This window comes from Spodoptera frugiperda, chromosome 19 (assembly GCF_023101765.2).
Source record: "Spodoptera frugiperda isolate SF20-4 chromosome 19, AGI-APGP_CSIRO_Sfru_2.0, whole genome shotgun sequence".
Classification (NCBI taxonomy): Eukaryota; Metazoa; Arthropoda; class Insecta; order Lepidoptera; family Noctuidae; genus Spodoptera; species Spodoptera frugiperda.
The window spans coordinates 2,394,897-2,413,890 of NC_064230.1; the positions used below are offsets into that span (position 1 = coordinate 2,394,897).

At 36.4% G+C, this 18,994-nt stretch overlaps 2 protein-coding genes and 1 long non-coding RNA gene across 38 annotated transcripts in view; 2 read left to right on the forward strand and 1 right to left on the reverse strand.

The window, feature by feature from the left end:
* Positions 1-18,994, reverse strand: part of LOC118281136 (ATP-dependent RNA helicase abstrakt) — a 209,380-nt gene that overhangs the window by 132,509 nt on the left and 57,877 nt on the right. The window lies entirely within an intron of this gene.
* The window catches only part of LOC126911877 (uncharacterized), a 129,195-nt gene that overhangs the window by 86,762 nt on the left and 23,439 nt on the right, over positions 1-18,994 (forward strand). The window lies entirely within an intron of this gene.
* The window catches only part of LOC118281112 (la-related protein 1B), a 96,111-nt gene that overhangs the window by 58,894 nt on the left and 18,223 nt on the right, over positions 1-18,994 (forward strand). For 9 of the 16 annotated variants that reach the window (XM_050700911.1, XM_050700904.1, XM_050700906.1 and 6 more), the window contains 8 exons: positions 282-404; positions 1,485-1,617; positions 2,803-2,919; positions 3,601-3,794; positions 8,603-8,787; positions 10,431-10,620; positions 11,198-11,455; positions 18,616-18,821. In XM_050700911.1, coding sequence (XP_050556868.1) covers positions 282-404; positions 1,485-1,617; positions 2,803-2,919; positions 3,601-3,794; positions 8,603-8,787; positions 10,431-10,620; positions 11,198-11,455; positions 18,616-18,821 — 1,406 coding nt within the window. The remainder of the gene's footprint in view (positions 1-281; positions 405-1,484; positions 1,618-2,802; positions 2,920-3,600; positions 3,795-8,602; positions 8,788-10,430; positions 10,621-11,197; positions 11,456-18,615; positions 18,822-18,994) is intronic. The other 7 variants (XM_050700908.1, XM_050700913.1, XM_050700917.1 and 4 more) reach the window with 3 other exon arrangements.

The following is an 18,994-nucleotide window of genomic DNA, read 5'->3' on the forward strand; positions in this document are numbered from 1 at the left end:
TTTATTTGTAACGTTTGTCCTCTGCCCTGAATGACTTGCAGTCTTTTGAAAAGAACAGTCCCGATTGTCAAAAAATCTCACACCAGTTTCTTTTTTTGTGAGATAAACCGCTAAACGAGCAGACTGATCACCTGATGGTAAGCAATCGACGCCGCCTATGGACTGTTGTTGCTGAAGTACAAGTGCGTTGCCGGCCTTCTGGCAGTTTAAAGCCATGAGGATTTCTCTCTCTTCTTTAGTATCTTCTACCTGATCTAACCTTCGTGTTTCCTTGTCTCCAGGCATCAGACTTCACGGACATAGGAGACTGGCCGACGCTAGGCGCTGCCGTATCAGGCGGAGCCAGGTGTCATTCCACGCCACCTCCTCACGATGCTGACTCCTCACATCATAATGGGACTGCGGTAAGTTCGAATTATTGGTATATCTTCTGTTCATTATCATCGACATTCGACGAGCAGTTTTTGAGTCGGAGGATGATAACTAACATTAGAATTTAAGACGGGATATTTACCATGTTTATTTACGTCTTTGAGTTTCCGATATTTCGGCACTGTTGCAAGCGCCATGATCACGGATGATCAGTTCATCCGTGAATCCAATAGACATGGTAAATTTCCCGTCATAAGTTCTAATCTTAGTGTTTCTAGTAGTGTTCTTAGTGTTAGTGTAGTGACCATGTCAGTTTAAAAACTTAAGAGGATGATATATAAACATATGTCCTTAATAACTGCTTCTTTTCTATAACACTGATTCACAATTCACTGAAATCCTAACGTGGGGCAATGGTTAAAAAAATATAATTTTATCCAGACCCCTCTAATCTACCCCTGTTCCAAACTTTCCCGATCCCTTTAGTCGTTTTGTCGTGTTCAAGTAACAAACTCATTCGCTTCGCTCGCTCGCTCGCTTTAGTAGTTTCGCATTTATTAGTGTGGTTGTCCCGTAATTTAGGCCTCATATCTCTGCTAAATAGAGATGCTGGGTTACGCAATACGGGTACATTAAATATTTCACAGTGAATAGGTTTTATTGAGGACTTCTATACGATGTTCTTGATTATTTGCTGTGAAAAACATTTTATTTTTAAACTAAAACCATTGATGTTTCCTGCCTAAATTTTTAAGTCAGTAAGAGTCTTACACTCCCTCTTATTTTATGATAGATGTATGTATTATATAGATGTATGGTTTGGTTTGGCTCTTATTTTATGTATTTGGTACTGGATCATAATTCATCATTATAATATTAATAAATAATAATTGATTACATAGTTAGCGACCGGCGACCGGCTGTTGTACAACGTGTCGAAGGTTCGATTCCTGCACGGAATTAGTTTTTGGATGATCTATAATATGTCCTTATCCTTATTTATTCTTATCCTATCTTTGTCTTTATTCTTTATTATTATTCCTAATAATGCCTCTTTAAGAATTCTCCGTGTCCAAGACCCTCTATTAACATATCCCCCTTTAAAATTCCAGGAACAAGACCGCAAGCCCCCAGAGGAGCCTCATCATCACCAGCCCTCCAAGCCCGAGAGGGTGGAGGCGACACACAACCACCAACACAACGAGAAACACCACGACAAACATTCGGATCGAGCCAAGAGTTCAGGTATGTACATCATTATCATCATACATACATACACATACATATCGTCACGCCTTTAATCCCCGAAGGGGTAGCCAGAGGTGCCACTGTACAATGTACACCCACTTTTCACAATTTATGTTGTAAGTCCCATGTAATAGGTGGTGAGCCTATTACCATATACCGGGCACATTTCCAGACTCCGTGCTACTACTGAGAAATTTTCGAAAAACCGAAAAAAGCCCAGCAATACTTTGCCCAACCCGGGAATCAAACCCGAAACCCCTTGTTCGGCAGTCGCACTTGCGACCACTCGACCAACGAGGCAGTCAGCCTATAAATGTCTCCTTTAAATGAGAAAGAGTTTGCTGGCTGGTGAGCTGGTAGCATTAAATGGTTTATCAAAGAGAGTTGCTGTTCAGTCTCTACCATCATCATCAGACTTTAAATGGCCACTGCTGACCAAAGGCCTCTTCTCACATAGAGAAGGTTTGAGCATTATTTACCAAGCTTGGTCAATGCGGGTTGGGTGTGTACGCCAGAGTATAAGCCACCACAATCGCTCTTCTCGCGAGTATCGTAAACCCAAGAGAGAGGAAAGGTTTCCTGTGAGGCCGGGGTATCACTATAACAACCCTTAAATTCCTAACCCCAAAAGGCCGGCAACGCACTTGTAACGTCTCTGGTGTTTCAAGTGTCGCTTACCATCAGATGATCCATATGCTCGATTATTTTAAAAAATACTACAGCTGTATTGAAGCATGGTACACCCTTGTTAATAAGAGCCGACTAAGTATTTGAGAGAGTCCTGACAGCAGCGCTCTGGTAACCTCTTTTCTGCGATTTCCAACTAGTCTGCTAGAAAATATGACAAATGGGTTCTTATGAAAAAGAGGCCTTAATCAGACCTTTTATGAAAACATGCCCGCAGTTAGTTTAAAGGCAAGGCATTTTAAAAGGCCGGCAATGCACCCATGTTTCCTTTGGCGTTGCTCGCTTACCATTACATGACCCGTAAGCTGGCCGTTTGCCACATATTCCATAAAAAAATCAACTGAACCAACACACGATGCTCAATTATCTGACGAAATTGATACTATAAATAATATTTTTGATCCAATCTCCAAACAACCTACACCATGTCATAAAAACTACTATATCTGTCTTTACAAAACAATCTTACTAAAATCTCTTCCCCAATGATTCCAGGCGCCGGTAAGGGCAGCAGTAAGTCGGGGAAACACAAGTGGGTTCCCCTGGACATCGACGTGAAGGCAGCAAGGCCCGGGAAGCACGGTCCTCAACATTCTACGAGGCCGGAGAACGGTATGTTAATACAAATATTACTAGCTACTACGCTGCTCAGCTCCTTTTGAGCATAGCGTGATGTTTTAAGCCTGTTTAGCTTGTCCTAGCTCGTTTCGCTCGCGGTCCCGTGGGATAAAATGACTGCACGGTTGGTGTCGGTGGCTGGGTAACCGGCTGCCACGCAACGTTTCGATTCCCGTCAGGAATGAATCTTTGTGTGATCCACAAATTGGTGTTTCGGGTCTGAGTGTCATGTGCATTTGAACTTGTATGTTTGCAAACCGCACCCATGATACAGGAGAAAATTCTAGTATGGGGCAACGATTTAAAATTGATCGCACCCATGTAGTATGGCCTACTAGCTTCCGCCAGCGTGCTTCGTTCGCTATCCCGTGACATAAAGTGGTACTCTTTTGAGTAATTCCAGAACATAATCTAACTATTTGCGGGTTAAGTAACTATTTAGTTTTATCTGGAACTCCTCTAATAACATCTTCTGATTTATTTCGTTGCGGGCTCCAAGACAGTCATTGACGTCCCTAAAACGCGCCGAACTTCAATGTTCCGGTGTTTTTATGTAGTCCTGTATCTACTGCGCGTTTTAGAAGGTTGTGGCGAGCTAGTCCCTAAAAACAAAATACAACAAATAGTTCACATGTTATAATCATTCCTGAATTAACTATTCATCTTTATCCACAGACACGGTATCCCTCAACGGTGAGGAGAGCCGTTCGCGCGGCGGGTCCAGGTCCCGCGGGGGTCGGGGCGGAGCCCGAGGTGGTCGCCGGGGTGCTCCCCGCCCTGCCTCGGCGCTCCCGTCCCTCCCGGCTCCGCACCATCATACACTATACCATCACGCCCATGACTTCCCACACCACCCAGATTTGGCGCAGGTAAGCAAAAGCTTAAGAAAATTGAGATCACAAATACAGTATGTTAACTAACAGAGGGCGTTCCTTTAAACTCGTTAATCTACAATGTGATAGGGTTCGGACTTCTAACCCGTTAAGACTGAGTACTACATCTAATTTTATCGACGTAAAAAAATAATATGGTGTGTTGAACCCCTCCCCCTAAAAATTATTGCTATTTTAATATTTTTCTTACTTTATGTGATATCAAAGGTTGTATGCGTCGTAGAAACGAAAAAAAACGACAAAAGGTAGCTAATAACCTTGGCTAACTAATTCATTACTTTTTCATATGTTTGATAATGTTTTGGCTAAAAAAATAATTTTTGAATAATCTTTACCGAAAGAAATTGCTATTTTTCAATATTTTCAATTGGGGTTTCAAACCCCCAATTACTTTTTTGTCGATAAAATTAGATGTAGTACTCAGTTAACGGGTGAGAAGTCCCGCACCTATCACATTGTATATCATTAATAGATTAAAATAAAAATATCAGCATAAAAAAATAAGCAATAAATTGCAACGTTGCCTTCCTTCAACTACTGTTTCTTTTACGTATCGATTTAAAATGTTTGGCGAATCTTTTAATATTTATAGAAATAAAATTGTTTTGTTTTTGAATGGTAATATTTATTAGCATGTATGGATGCTATACTGTTGCGGGTTAACAGGAACGCCCTCTGTTAGTTAACATATTGTATAATATGTACTGTCGGGTTCGATTCCCTTACAAATTATAATATAAACGATGAGCTATAAGACTAACGTCATTGTGTTACGGGTACGCCCAACTAGTTTCGAGCTTTGGGCCCCAGTTCGAAACTTGTCGAGTGTACCCGTAATGTAACGATGAAGTAATTTGTTAACTATCTAATTACTGTGTGATGTTAACTATGAAAAAAATGTGTTTGTGTGTGTGTGTTAATGCACAAAATATTTTAACCTATCTAGATAACAGAATAAAAAGTTACTACGACTGTCGCGCAACATGTAACGGGTTCGATTCCTGCACGGAGCAACTCTTTGTGTGATCCACAAATTGTTGTTTCGAGTCTGTTTGATGTGTACGTGAAATTGTTGTTTGTAAACGCACCCACGACACAGGAGAAAATCCTAGTGTTTTTTAAAAACAAAAGAATCTTATTGAGTAGATAGACAGGTCAAAATATTTTGTGCATACTATAATTATGAAGCTGGGAACATACAAGCAACGAGACACAATGCGTTAATTTACTCAATTAGGTATATAGGGTGACAGGTAATTAGTGAACGATATTTAAACACTTGTTATGTACTCATGATTAAAAACAGACTCCCATAGAAACTTTTTTGTATACTCATTCGTATTTATTTGTATCACAATAACAGCCAAAGACGAAAATTTCATTAGTACAAACGCGCGTAGTTCTGAAATACCTGCTATATATAAAAACAATTCTTCGGGAAAGTTCCCGTTTGGGCATGAGTACAAGTGTCACGTGTTTAATATCGTTAACTAACCACCTGTTCTCCCTATACGAGCCTATAATCGGTAAAATTACTAGTAATATACCCAATCGAGCTCCAATCAGGCTTCAACGCGCTCTCGTTTCGATTACTTTAAATGTATAGCAAACTCTTACTAAGAGTACTGTTCCTAGTTATATCGTGTCTCGTCGCATTGTTATGTTCCAAGCTTTAAAAGGTGAGACTCGATAGCTGCTCGTGGTCTTCCCTAGGTATTTATACTGTATACTATATACTTGAGCCAAAGATCGATGTGAAATGTCCATATACAAACCACTATCTATTTTATTTTTTGATGGGGAAAGTCATCCAATGGCTTCTCTTGCCTTGGGCGGGGCGAGTGGGTGTGTCAGACTCTTACTGACTAAAAACCACCCCGTTCCTACTCCTGCTTTTCGAGCCGGTAAACCCACTATGTGGTCCGCAGCTCCGGATCAGGCATCAGCCCTACTGGGCCCCATCTGTATATACAAACCACTAAAGTGTGTATATCTGTCCGTAGTCAGTATCAGTGCAGTGTGCTTGTATAGTTTAGTTATCACTGCAACACTGTCAGTATATAGAGTGAAAGAGAGAGAGGGCGGGAGTGTGACCGCATCAACAGCCTATAAGTGGTCATTGTTGAGTAAAGCCCTCTTCTCGCAAAGAGAATATTGGCACGCTTGCTCAATAAGGGTTGGCGATTTTAAACATTAAATAATTGGAAATTATACGCCCTTTCTGATCCCATATGTGTGCTGAGACCTTTAATCACCACGCTTGCTCAATGCGGGTTGGCGATTTCAGAATTGTAATTAGAAATTAAAAGAGGATTTCCTTACGATGTTTTCCTTCACCGTTTCTCAGTGGTGTTTAAATAATCTTAGAAAGTACGTATAACTCGGAAAAAGTCACATTGGTACTTGCCTTTGGTAGGTTTAAAACCGCAGTCTCATACATGAGGTGTCTTAAACCTCCTGGCCACCACGACTTTGACCAAAGTCAAAAGATATAAGTAGCACGGAGTCTGGAATTGTGCCCAGTATATGGCAATAGGCTCACCCCCTATTATATGGGATTTATAACACAAACGGTGAAAAGTGGGTGTACATTGTACATTAAGTGTCGTAATGTGCACCTCTGCCTACCCCTTCGGGGATAAAAGGCGTGACGTTGTGCAGGATTATCAATTGACCGCAGAATTATACACACGTACTTCTACACTTATAGTTTGTTTGTAAATGTTTCACATCGATCTTGGTTCAAGTATAAATGGTATGTAATGTAAAGACCTGAAATCATGTCCCTTTCCCAAAACCTTTGATTGTTTTCATTGTTTTTCTATCATTTTGAGTACCATTTTTATTTATACGTATTTTGGGTTCGTTTTTAGTTTATAGGTGATTGGTTTTACTAAAATACATAATTATTCTCATTCTCATAATAATCACTAATCATTTACATCAATCAACAGTAATCAATATCCATCACATCAACAGTCTATTTAGTGGCCACTGCTGACCAAAGTCATACGGAGAAGGTTTGAGCATTAATCACCACGTTTGCTCAATGTGGATTGGCGATTTCAAACTTATAATTAGGAATTATAAGCCCAGGTTTCCTCACGATGTTTTCCTTCACCGTTTGTCAGTGGTGTCTCAATAATCTTAGAAAGGCGTACGCCACGACTTATTTAGATTAATAATTAATTATTAACAAATATTTCATTGGTTTAGTATTGTAAGAATAGCTATATTATAAGAATAGCTACTCCCACGCGGTTTCACCCGCTTTGCTCGGCTCCTATTAATCGGAGCTTGATGTTGATAACCTTCCTCGATTAATTCACTATCCAACACAAAAATAATTATTCACATCGGGTTCAGAGTGTAAAGGAACAGTGTTAGCGCACACACTTGTGCACTATAATATCGCTGAGCTAGTCTGGTTAGACAGACTGGCTACTGGCATTTTATATGGGTATTATATACAACATGGTACTCAAAATAGAATCATCAAATTCATTCATTAATGGGACATTAATATGTACTAACAGTTTTTTATATATATAAAATTGGTGAATGGTAACATGAGTACAGTTTTTAAAACAACTTATTAACAATACTCATCAAATGTATAAGAAAGTATTAAACAACATTACATGGGACTCATAACTGGTAGAAAGTGGGTGTTACAGTGTATATAGGGTGACTGATAATTAGTGAACGATATTTAAACACGTGATTGTACTCATGATTACAAACAACTTTCCCGAAGAAACTTTTTTTGTATACTCATTGGTTTTATTTTTATTACTATAACAAAACTACTAAAACGCGCGCGCGTGCTTTCGCTAAAGTTCCAAAATACCTACCTAGTTTCTAGTCATCCAATAACCCAGACGCGGGCATCTCGCCTCGTATAACAAATGAGTATACAAAAAAAGTTTCTTCGGGAAAGTTGTTTGTAATCATGAGTACAATCACGTGTTTAAATATCGTTCACTAATTACCAGTCACACTATATGTGTACATCTCAAGGAACAACATGAGTTATGTTTACGATGACATACTAATTTTATTTTTTTACTATTATTATTTTAACATGGTTTCATTTATTTTTATTTGGTGTTCATTATTTTTTTTTATTTATTATCATGTGAGTTTTGTTGAGAGTGTTGCTATTGTTAATAAAATAAATACATTTGTTTATACGAAATTAATTATTATGTTTTTTTGGTTTGCTCTAGTAAGTGCTTGACGAGGAACTTGACTAGGTTAAAGTTATTCTAGAGGCTTATATTCGTGAGCAGTATTCCGCGACACACGACGCAGCGACTGATAACTCTAGCATAGCTTGAAACTAGTTGAGTTCCTCGTCAAATAATACCCTTTGTGCCAGTTTGCTTTTCATTTAAAGTTAAATCGAAACAAGAGCGCGTTTGGCGCACTGGTTGGTTGGTTTATTCGAGCCGGCCAATCAGAACGCTAAATGTGCTCTCGTTTCGATTACTTTAAACGTAAAGTAAACTCATACTGAGGGTACAATTACGTGAGTAAGCCGAAAAACATAATAATAATTAACATTTCATAATATAACAAGGCTAAATAGTTAGTATAATTAATGTTTTACAAAGACAAAAGTACCTTGAGTAATAAATTATAAAATAGGACTTTATAAGCCATTTAACAGCCTATATTAGCAAAAAACCTAGTCTTCCAACAACCAAAATCAACTCTCAACAATCTCACATCACCACATCACATCAAACACTCATAACTCCCCCCCTCCCCTATCCCAAAAGCAGCTTAGGGTATCCACTGGCGTCGCGCAGGTGGTGGTTCCCTTCGGGGGTCTGGCGGCGTTGGGGGCACCCTTAGCACCACCATTGGCACAGGCATTCTACTACGGAGCGGCGGCGGCCACGGCGACGCCCTACGGCATGGGATTGGATCACGCGACCTTGAAGGATTTGATTAAGAAGCAGATGTGAGTATTTTTTTTTTTATACTAGCTACTTCCGCGCGGTTTCACCCGCTCTGCTCGGTTCCTATTGATCGTAGCGTGATGATTTATAGCCTATATAACCTTCCTCGATAAATGCGCTATCCAACACAAAAAGAATTATTCAAATCGGACCAGTAGTTCCGGAGATTAGCGCGTTCAAACAAACAAACTCTTCAGCTTTATAATATTAGTATAGATAGGGGGAAACGAGCAGACAGTACTCTTACTGCCGTAGTCATATTTAATGATTACTTAGACTGTTCCTTAGTAAAGATTTTGTTCCGAAAACAATCGCTAAGGACAGGGTTAAGTAATCATTACATGACTCTGAGTACGGCGCTTAGTATGAGTTTGTTTTACGTTGAACGATATCGAGTTGTGATTGATTGGTTCATTCGCTCTGGCTAATCAGAGTCCTGAACGCGCTTTTGTTTCTATATCGTTCAACGTAAAGCAAACTCGTACTAAGCGTACATAAATCACCTGATGGTAAGCAATCAGCGCCACTATGGACACCCGCAACACTAGAGGAGGCTTTGATTGGTCTTTTAGAGTAACGAGATTGTGCAGTAAATAATGGTTATACAGGTTTCATTTATATTTTTTCGGGAATATCCGATTAGTTTCGTGCTGTACTGGAGTTCTTAGTTATTGTCATATTAATAAGTCAGTAAGCCAATTGATTAAGGGACTTCTTGTAGTTCGAAATTTGTCGGTACTTAATGTCTGTCAGAATTGTAGATGAATAGAATAACATAAATAGCTAAATATTTTAATTTATCATAAAGGCTACTTTTTTGCACTATATGTCCACTGTATACGAGCGTGTGCCGTGTACAGTCACTGCGAATGTGAGTGCTACAGTAACCGAGTCGCTCGGCGTTCCGTACTGCCGGTATAGGCAGGACGGGTGCAGTGGTGACGCGACAAACTTATTCATGTTAGAACTCCTAATTTTATCGTCATTGATCTATGCTGACACTGAATATAAAGATATAAAGCTGAGGGTTCGAATCCCAACAGCTAGACCATCACAGATTTGGCCCAGTAGGACTGAACGTAACAGGTTACCGGAGCTCCGGCTCGAAAAGCAGGTGTAGGAACTGGTTTTTAGTCAGTAAGAGTCTGACCGTTCTCCTCACACAAGGCAATAAGAGTTCGAATCCCAAGTTAGGAAAGGTTTTGTTAATGTTTTTAAACATTTTCAATACATTGATGAAGTTTGAAATTATGATTAAATAGCTACTCCTTCACAGGCAAAACGGGAGTAGGAACAGAATAGTTTTTAGTCAGTAAGAGTCTGACACTCCCTCTCGCCTCGCCTAAAGCGGGAGAAGTCATTGGATGATTTTCCCCCTCCTCAAAGAAGTATAGATTATGATTATTTTATAAGGATCGAAATATACAATAGCCAACTTCAAATCCCAAGGGAAAGGTGATATTAATGTTTTTTTTATAATTCTCCATGCTCGGTTTTCTATCCTGTAGTCAGTAAGAGTTAGACACTCCTTCTCCCGTCACTCAAAACGGGAGAAGTGATTGGATGATTTTCCCCCTCCTCAAAGAAGATTTCCTTATAAAAATTAAAATATACAATAGCAAAATAACAATTTCCCATTTTCCAGCGAATACTACTTCAGCCCGGACAACTTGGCCCGCGATTTCTTCCTCCGTCGCAAGATGGCGGCGGACGGGACCATTCCCGTCACGCTCATCGCCTCCTTCCACCGCGTGAGGGCGCTCACGGCGGACGTGCAACTCGTGCTTGACGCTATCCGCGATTCCGATAAGCTGCAACTTATTGGTGGATTTAAGGTATGGTGGAGTTTATATTTGTTAGTTTTAAGGTGGAATTTCAATTGTAAGTTGTGTGAAGTGCCTATATATAAATGAATATGAATATGGATCTTGCGCTGCAGACTGTAGTATATTTACCGGGGCTCCTGCTCTAAAAAGCAGGAGTAGCAATGGGGTGGTTTTTAGTTACCTTACCTCTCGCCTCACTCAAAGCGGAAGAAGTCACTGAATGAATTTCCCTCTCAATAAAAAAGTAGTCAATTGCAGGTGTGCTAGTTGTCATGTGCACATCTACCCTTTCCTGATTAAAAAGCATGATGCTGCAGAAGAATCATAATAATCAATCATGGTTTAATGGATTTTGATGAGATACGAAAATATTTTTTTAACGGTAACTACTGCTTAACATGCTGTATAGCGCAGTGCAGCACTGAGAGAGAATTTTATGAAAATCACTCTTAATTCATCAATCCCGACTACCGTGGATATTACGTTAAATTCCCACGTTAGCTTTATCCATTTTCGATATTACTATTCAACACTTAACTAAAAACCAATCTTCACATCATTAATTAACAAACGAATCCCGCAACAGGTCCGAACAGCCTTCGAACCGACAAAATGGCCGATCCTAGACATAACCTCGAGCACAAACCCCGACGACAACAAAGGAGAACAACCGAACACATCCGAAGACAAACCGAAGACGCCCGAAGCTGACGCTGACAAAGAAACCGTGAAGGAAGAGGCTCCAAGTATAGAAGCGAACACTGAAAGAGTGGAAAATGTCGAAGAAAAGAAATTTGATAACATTGTCAAGGAGCCTACAATAACAACCGTTGAAAAATTCGAGGTATGTAGCCTTTTGATTTGACAGTTGATTGGCGTCGTGTAAAAATGTGTAAATTACTCGTTGGCGGCGAGTAAAATCAATTTTTAGAGGTGTCAGTTTTACTATTCGATTTTGATTCTTGTATCGTTTTAAATTGAATTATAATTGATAAAAAATGGAGTAAATTAAAAAATAATTGACTGGTAAAAACTTTTTACGCTTTCATATTAAGCCGGGTCCAGACGAGTGTAACGTGTAATGTAATCCACCGTGTAATGTAACACGAATTCTACGTGTGGACGGCAGTACGAGCATTACATGTAACACTCACGCTGAAGAATTCGTGTTACATTACACGGTGGATTACATTACACGTTACACTCGTCTGGACCCGGCTTTACCGTAAAATACTGAAATAACAATAAAAAAAAGTTATACTTTAAATCTAGAAACTGTAGTTTTAGTAAAAAAAAGTATCACTTTTACTCTCTGACTTAATAAAAATATGTTTTACACAGTTAAAAATTGATTTTACTCGTTGACAATCGATTTCGTTTGAATTGAACACAACGTTGGTGATTTTAAAATGCTTAGTTTTTTGAACAATTGGCTGTAAATTTGACTGGATTTGTTTTTCAAAATTTTGTCCTAAATATTTTGAGAATTGTGTGTGAATTTCGTTATGTTTTTGTTGGTTTTGGTTATTTATTATATACCCTTCATTATATTATGAGAGGCAGTTAAATTATTATGTAGGGATGTCATTATATAGGTCGTTTGTGTTGAGAAAGTAAATTTATTTGTGTTGTACTCACATTCACAAATTGGACAAAACTAATAAAAAACTTTATATCTTAAACGTTTATAAATATAATTGTCTGGCAGTTGGAGCACGTTCTTATAGATTTTTAAAAGGTTCAAAGATATAATACAGTGAGACCTGCAAATTGGTTCACATATAGAGGTATTCCACTAACCCAATGTCTCAGATAACTAGGTGTGAATAAATATTTGTCTCATTTACAGAGGCTTCCATTAATTGAGGTAAGAATATAGGTTACTAAAGATAATAGATGCGATTCTTAAATTCTTAAAATAAAACAATGTGTTATGTTCACATTATAAACGAATAAGAATAAGTGAGTCAACAAACAAAACGATGATGTTTTGATGTATGTGCTCGAAATTTTAATGCGGAGAAAACCGAGTATATTTCTCAATAATAATTTATTTTATTCTATTCGTTCTCAAGTTTTGCACTCAACATTAGATTTAATGATTTATTTTTATTTACATATTTTACTTTCTGAACACAAACGACCTATATTCATCTGTATGCCTCATTAAAAAAATAAGCAAGGCTTGTTTAAAAAGCTTATACTCATAAAAGTATTGCCATATCATAATATTAATTAAAGCATGTGATTGGGGTTACCATTTACATAAAAAGTTATAATGAGCCTTTTGGTGCTGCCATGTCAAAAATATATGAAAATAATGGTAACCCCTCTATAATGGTTTGAGTAATCACGCTACCATTTTATAAACGGGTAGGCACATGTGCATATTTATATAGATGGCAAACAATACTGTTAGATGTTGAAGAGTTTTATAGGAATTGGAATGGTTTTGTGTCAGTTTTAAATAATTTTCCACGTAATAATGGGAAAAGTAGCCGTTCTCAATTTCCAGTCCCAAAAATAATAATTATACGATTGTATAGTCTCTTCAATCAAAAATAAATTATTTTGACTTTTCAATACAATAAAATATTCAAAAATAATCACACTTTCATTCATAGATTTGATGATCAACTTAATTTTCGATTTTTTTTTTTAGCAAATTTTCCATTTCATACAAAATTCATACGATATATCGGTAGAGAAGTAGCCTATTTTAGACATTTATTTTTAAATAATATGCATAATTTCAATAACCTACACGGCTGTCATTCTTCTCAATTTTTTTGAATATTATAATAAACATAAAGATTCTTAGAATTAAATTAAAAATCAACCATTCCAATTTCTATAAACTCTTCTAGCAAGCTATACCAATATAAATTGACCACCAATCATTTCTACAAAAAAGTCAATTTATATTTTATACCAACCAAACATAAATAAAACTTCTAAATCCCATGTTATCACATAAAACGGTACGGTAAAAGAGAAAACCTATGGCAATCGAAAGGTAAACGTGGGTATTCAACGGGGCAACATCATGCAACACTGCTGCATACAACAATGCCGCGTGACGCACACGTCGATGTGCCAAGTTTCACGCGAAACAGCGACATCCTGTGTCATGTGGCAACATACGGCCGCATGCCAACTCTTGTATCTCAATACAATGGATCCCGTATGTTGGATTTTATACAGAAATCTTAAATAAATCTGATTGTTTAGTTATTTTTTCGTAGGTATGTTTGTGGTGGCTGTGATTGTTACTTTTTACCGCTATTATATGGTAATAGTAACTATGAGAAATAGTAAGTAAAACTATTGATATGTTATTTTATGTTAGGAGTTACAGTAACTATGAGTAATTAATGTTGCGATATGACTGGTAATTAGTGAACGATATTTAAACACGTGATTGTACTCATGGTTACAAACAACTTTCCCGAAGAAACTTTTTTTGTATACTCATTAGTTTTATTTTTATCAAAACAAAAATATTGTTCACTAATTACCAGTCGCTCTATATACTTATCATAAATAATATTGCAGAACAAACAATACGATCGAATTGTAAACCTCCTCCTTTATTTGTAAAAGAGACAAAGAACAACTTAAAAAATGTTGCGCAATACAACATTGAATAATATTTTCATTGCGCAATACATATATTGCTCAACATAACCGTTCGAAAAACATTGCTCAACTTCCCATTACGCAATGTTCATATTGCACAACATTCACATTGCGTTACAATTTCTTTCTTTTTTATAAGTTGCATGTGATATTGAGAATATTTTTTTATTGAATCATATTCTCCTTGAGCGAATCACAGCCATTACAAATGTTGATTTCGAAATGTAAGCACGTTTAGGTCGCATGTTTTGTATGTGGGCTGTTTTATAGAGATTTTTACGCTGTTTCGTTTTGTATGCTGATATTTTTTAAGGCTAGAAATTATTAATATAGTGGTTGATATAGAGATAACATTTATATTTATTAAGGTTTTTAATCTAGAGCTATTTAACATATTTAGTTACCTAGGATAAACGTTAACATCTAATTATCGACCGGTAACAGTCCAGTGATTGGCTGTAGGCCTCATTAAAGTTTAACCACAAAGTCCACACTTGATTCTCCAAAAGTGTAATTGGAGTGTAATATGAAAAATAAACAATTAAACAAGCAAGTACGCCGCATTTATGGAGTTCTTTCTCTGCTGATATTATCTTTATTCAAGTATTTGTAGGCATTTTGCCTTTAGTCAGCATACAAAACAAAACATGGATAAAATCTATTTCAAGGAATTTTGTAATCATCAAACTTCTCGTTATTAGAAGTAATGGCAGATAGTATAAGCCATTTGTCTCCAGAAAAACTTTATTCTGGTTCCAAAAATATTAAAGTGAACCACTTTGACTGTTTAGTTGTTATGAATGATCCTCTGGAATAATATTTAAAGAAAGCAGTGCTTTATGCTGTTTTTCCACCAGAGATGTGCTATGTACGTCTGTTTAAGACTTTATCAGTCTAAACTTAATAATAATTGGACATGTTTTTCATAGGAAATGTATCAGTTAAACAGGTTACGAATTAAATATGTATTGAATACACAAAATCCTATTGAAATAGATCGATATTTAAATCTCTAAACAGCCCTTTCGTCAGTCCCCACATTATGTAGCATTGAACAAAATTTGCTTTTAATTTATTCAGTCTTGTTATATTCGTACTCTTGTGTAGTATAATTTTATGTTATTGCATTTTATACTTAAATACGTATTGTTTTATTGTTCAAAATGTTTTGCACGATCGTCCCCCTTTTTTATTATAATTATTATGTTATTGGTGTTAGTTTTGTATATGTGTCGTCAAAAATTGCTAGGAAATTATTTTATTGCGCAATTGTTTCTGTTATTTCTAGTTTTTTTTTTTTTTTTTCATATTTAAAGCGCTCTTTTTAGTATTTTGTTTATATATTCTGTGATGATGTTGATATCTATTGCCTACAATTTGCTTTCCCTCTTTTTATTCATTAAAATTTATTTTTAGCCCATTTTTATCAGTTTCTTTATGTCTATTGATTTATTCACTTTTGTAGAAGCATGATTTTTATCACAAGTAGGTGATATCATTCATTAGTTAAGCATTTATTCATACAATTTTTATTTTAACTACAGATAGATATTTGTCTCTCTCTCTCTTTCTGTCTCTCTCTTTCTCTATTTCTTTCATTTTTAAAATTTCCCCATTTCTGTCCTTTTCTATTTTGCTATCTTTAGGTTATACATATTATAGTAAGCTTGGTGTTGTATGAATGTTTTTCTTTGTGTAAGAAATGGGTAAATGTCAACTGTTCGTTGGATACATAATTTTTTTTTTATTGCTGTCGTAGTAATATTTATTTAGAATAGGTACTGTCTATGTGTGCTGATGATATATTTTGAAAGATCTGTTATGCTATTCAGTGTATGTTGGTAAATGAAAATATATGTTAGTGTCATAAATAAATCGAGTACCTACAGACACAACTGAAGTCTAAGGTTTGAAACCTTTACCCTTAGTACGAGTTTGCTTTACGTTTAAAGTAATCGAAACGAGAGCGTATTTGGCGCTCTGATACTCGATACAACCCTTTGTGTGATCAACAAGTTGTTGTTTCGGGTCTGGGTGTCATGTGTATGTGAGCTTGTATGTTTGTAAACGCACCCACGACACAGGAAAAAATTATAAAGCGGGATAACGTTTAAAAAAATATAGTGTGACTACAGACATAACTCACTCACAACTGGAACAATTTGTTGACTACATAATTGAACTTGGTTTTTGCACGACTACCAGTTGCTCAGTTATAGCACTAATTACATTATCAAAGATGTAAAATTAATAAGTAAAAGCAAGAACTATTATAAAACACATTTTTAGAACTTTCAAGCCATGCCTAAAACGACCCTGTAATCTTACCTTTTCAGTGTTAAATACTGAAACAGGCCACTACGACAGGGCAAAACATATTTCTCAATTCGCGAACGTCTATACTCAGTAGTTTGACGTTTCGATAAAGTAGAATACACTATTTCATACTATAACTACGACTTATAATGTCAGTGCACAAAAAAGATATATAAATGGAATTTCATCATTATCATTTATTTCAATTTTTTAAACTGACATGGTCACTAACACTAGCATTGGACGAGTTCTACCATGTTTTTCTATGTCTATGAGTTTCCGATATTTCGGCACTGTTGCAAGCGCCACGATCACGGATGAACTGAGTTCATCCGTACAGAAAAACATGGTAAAAATACCGTTTCGAGTTCAAATACTTATTTCTATTATTTGAAAGGGTGGTGATCACACGATGGTTCACAGTTAAAAGATGTGAGATTTGAAGAATTTGATACACAGGGTTGACAGTAGAAAATAAAACATACAGGGTTTAAACGGAACGCTCCCAAACGCCGCAAACAGGTGATGGTAAAAATAGATTATTTAGGCGAGATAATGGCCAAACGTCGACCCATCAAATAAAAAAAACAAAAATGTTATTTAGTGTTTCTTTATAGTATTTACATTAAAACCTAAAAAAACACATTTATTATAACTTAATTAACCTTTAAATATTTCTTAAACCTTCCTTAAAAATCTCTATTCTCTTGTACAAACCGCATGAAATACTATTCAGTAGTTTATGAGTTCACCGCAAATAAACACGGCGGTGTATGTACGTTATATTTTTTTAATTATTGTAGGATTGTTTTACAATTTGTTTTATAAAAGTATGGCTTGAAATTGGCACGTGCATACGATTATATGTCGAAGTTATAGTATTTAGTGCATGATTGTTCATTTATCATTGTTATTTTTATTTGCTTATGCAATTTTGAACGAATTTTCGTAATATTGTACAGTTTACGGTAAAAGTATGATAAACAATTACATGATTTTGTATGAATCAATGACGCAGCTGATACTTTATGTCCATTTTTAATTCCATTTAACACCTTAAGGCTTTGACTGCCAATAGAAAACTGTTGAAGGCAAATCCTCCGCTAACGTCTGTCACCGATAAACGTGTTAAACACCACGGGGTCACCGGTTAGCGGAGGATTTGCCTTCAACAGTTTTCAATTGGCAGTCATATCAAAGGCTTAATAACAACTGCAGACAGAAAACTGTTAAAGACAAATCCTCCGCTAAGCATCACCTATGTACGACGACGTGGCGATTAACGTGTTTAAATTGCAACGACAAAAGTATTGTAATTAAATTAATTTTAATGTCTTACAAACAAAAATACTTTTCGGTGAACTGTACAATCAGATTTTACGCTTAAAGCAACATTATAAGTCGATGTTTTGGTAATTATAAATGTTTTACATTATTGTAACTAGTCCCTATGACCTATCTAACGGTAATAATGAAAGGAGTTATTAAATCAATTACCATTAAAATGGTAGTACTGATTCTTCAAAAAACTTTAACTTTTATTTAACAAATCATTATTCTCCCGCGTTATTAAGCATCATGGTAGCTTATTGTCATCCTTATTTATATTTGATTGGTTGAGAGCAGTGTCACAGCTTAATTTATTGAAACCAAATTTTGTGTTTCAATCGCCAGAATTGTTAACTTTTGGGTGAGGATAATGACGCCGTTAACTTTTTGTGACTTTTTTTGAAGAATCACCCTAGTACTTGTGGTATGACTTGACCTACCTAACACCTAACAAAAATTATAAAAACTGTTTATTGTCAAAGAAAAGGTTGGATTTGTTCCATAGAACAGCGATTCTCTTCTATGGGAACTAAAGTAAAAAATCTACAATCATACCAAAATTTTTGGTTTAATTTCGACCAAGAGAGATACTAAATTTATGACATAAAACTCCTTCCATCAACCGCTAGATAGGTTACTAAAACCAACCATATTTCTATTTATACTCCACAAAACAACTCCCAACTTACACAAATCAAACTATAAAAAAAACCATTACAGACACAACAGCAGCCCTCGCAACCATCAGCCACGGTAGAGGAGATACTTGAGCCAGAGATACCAGAAGTGTCCGCCGCAATAGAAGTGGGAGAGGTCGCAGAAGACAAGAAGAAAGATGTTGAGGTTGAGGCCGAGAAGCCGATAGACCCTACTGATGATCCACCACTGCAGTCTGAGGGCAATGAGGAGAAGCCTGGTGAAAAACGGTAAGTGGAATTTAGCAGGGATGATGACGGGGTATGAAGATTAAAAATCTATTTAGTCCGTTAGTTAGGTAATGAAAAAATATTAGACACGTATTTTTTTATTTTGACATATAAGATAACAATACTTAGATAAAACTAATCAAAGCTTGCTACGACATTTCCGGAGTTGCGGA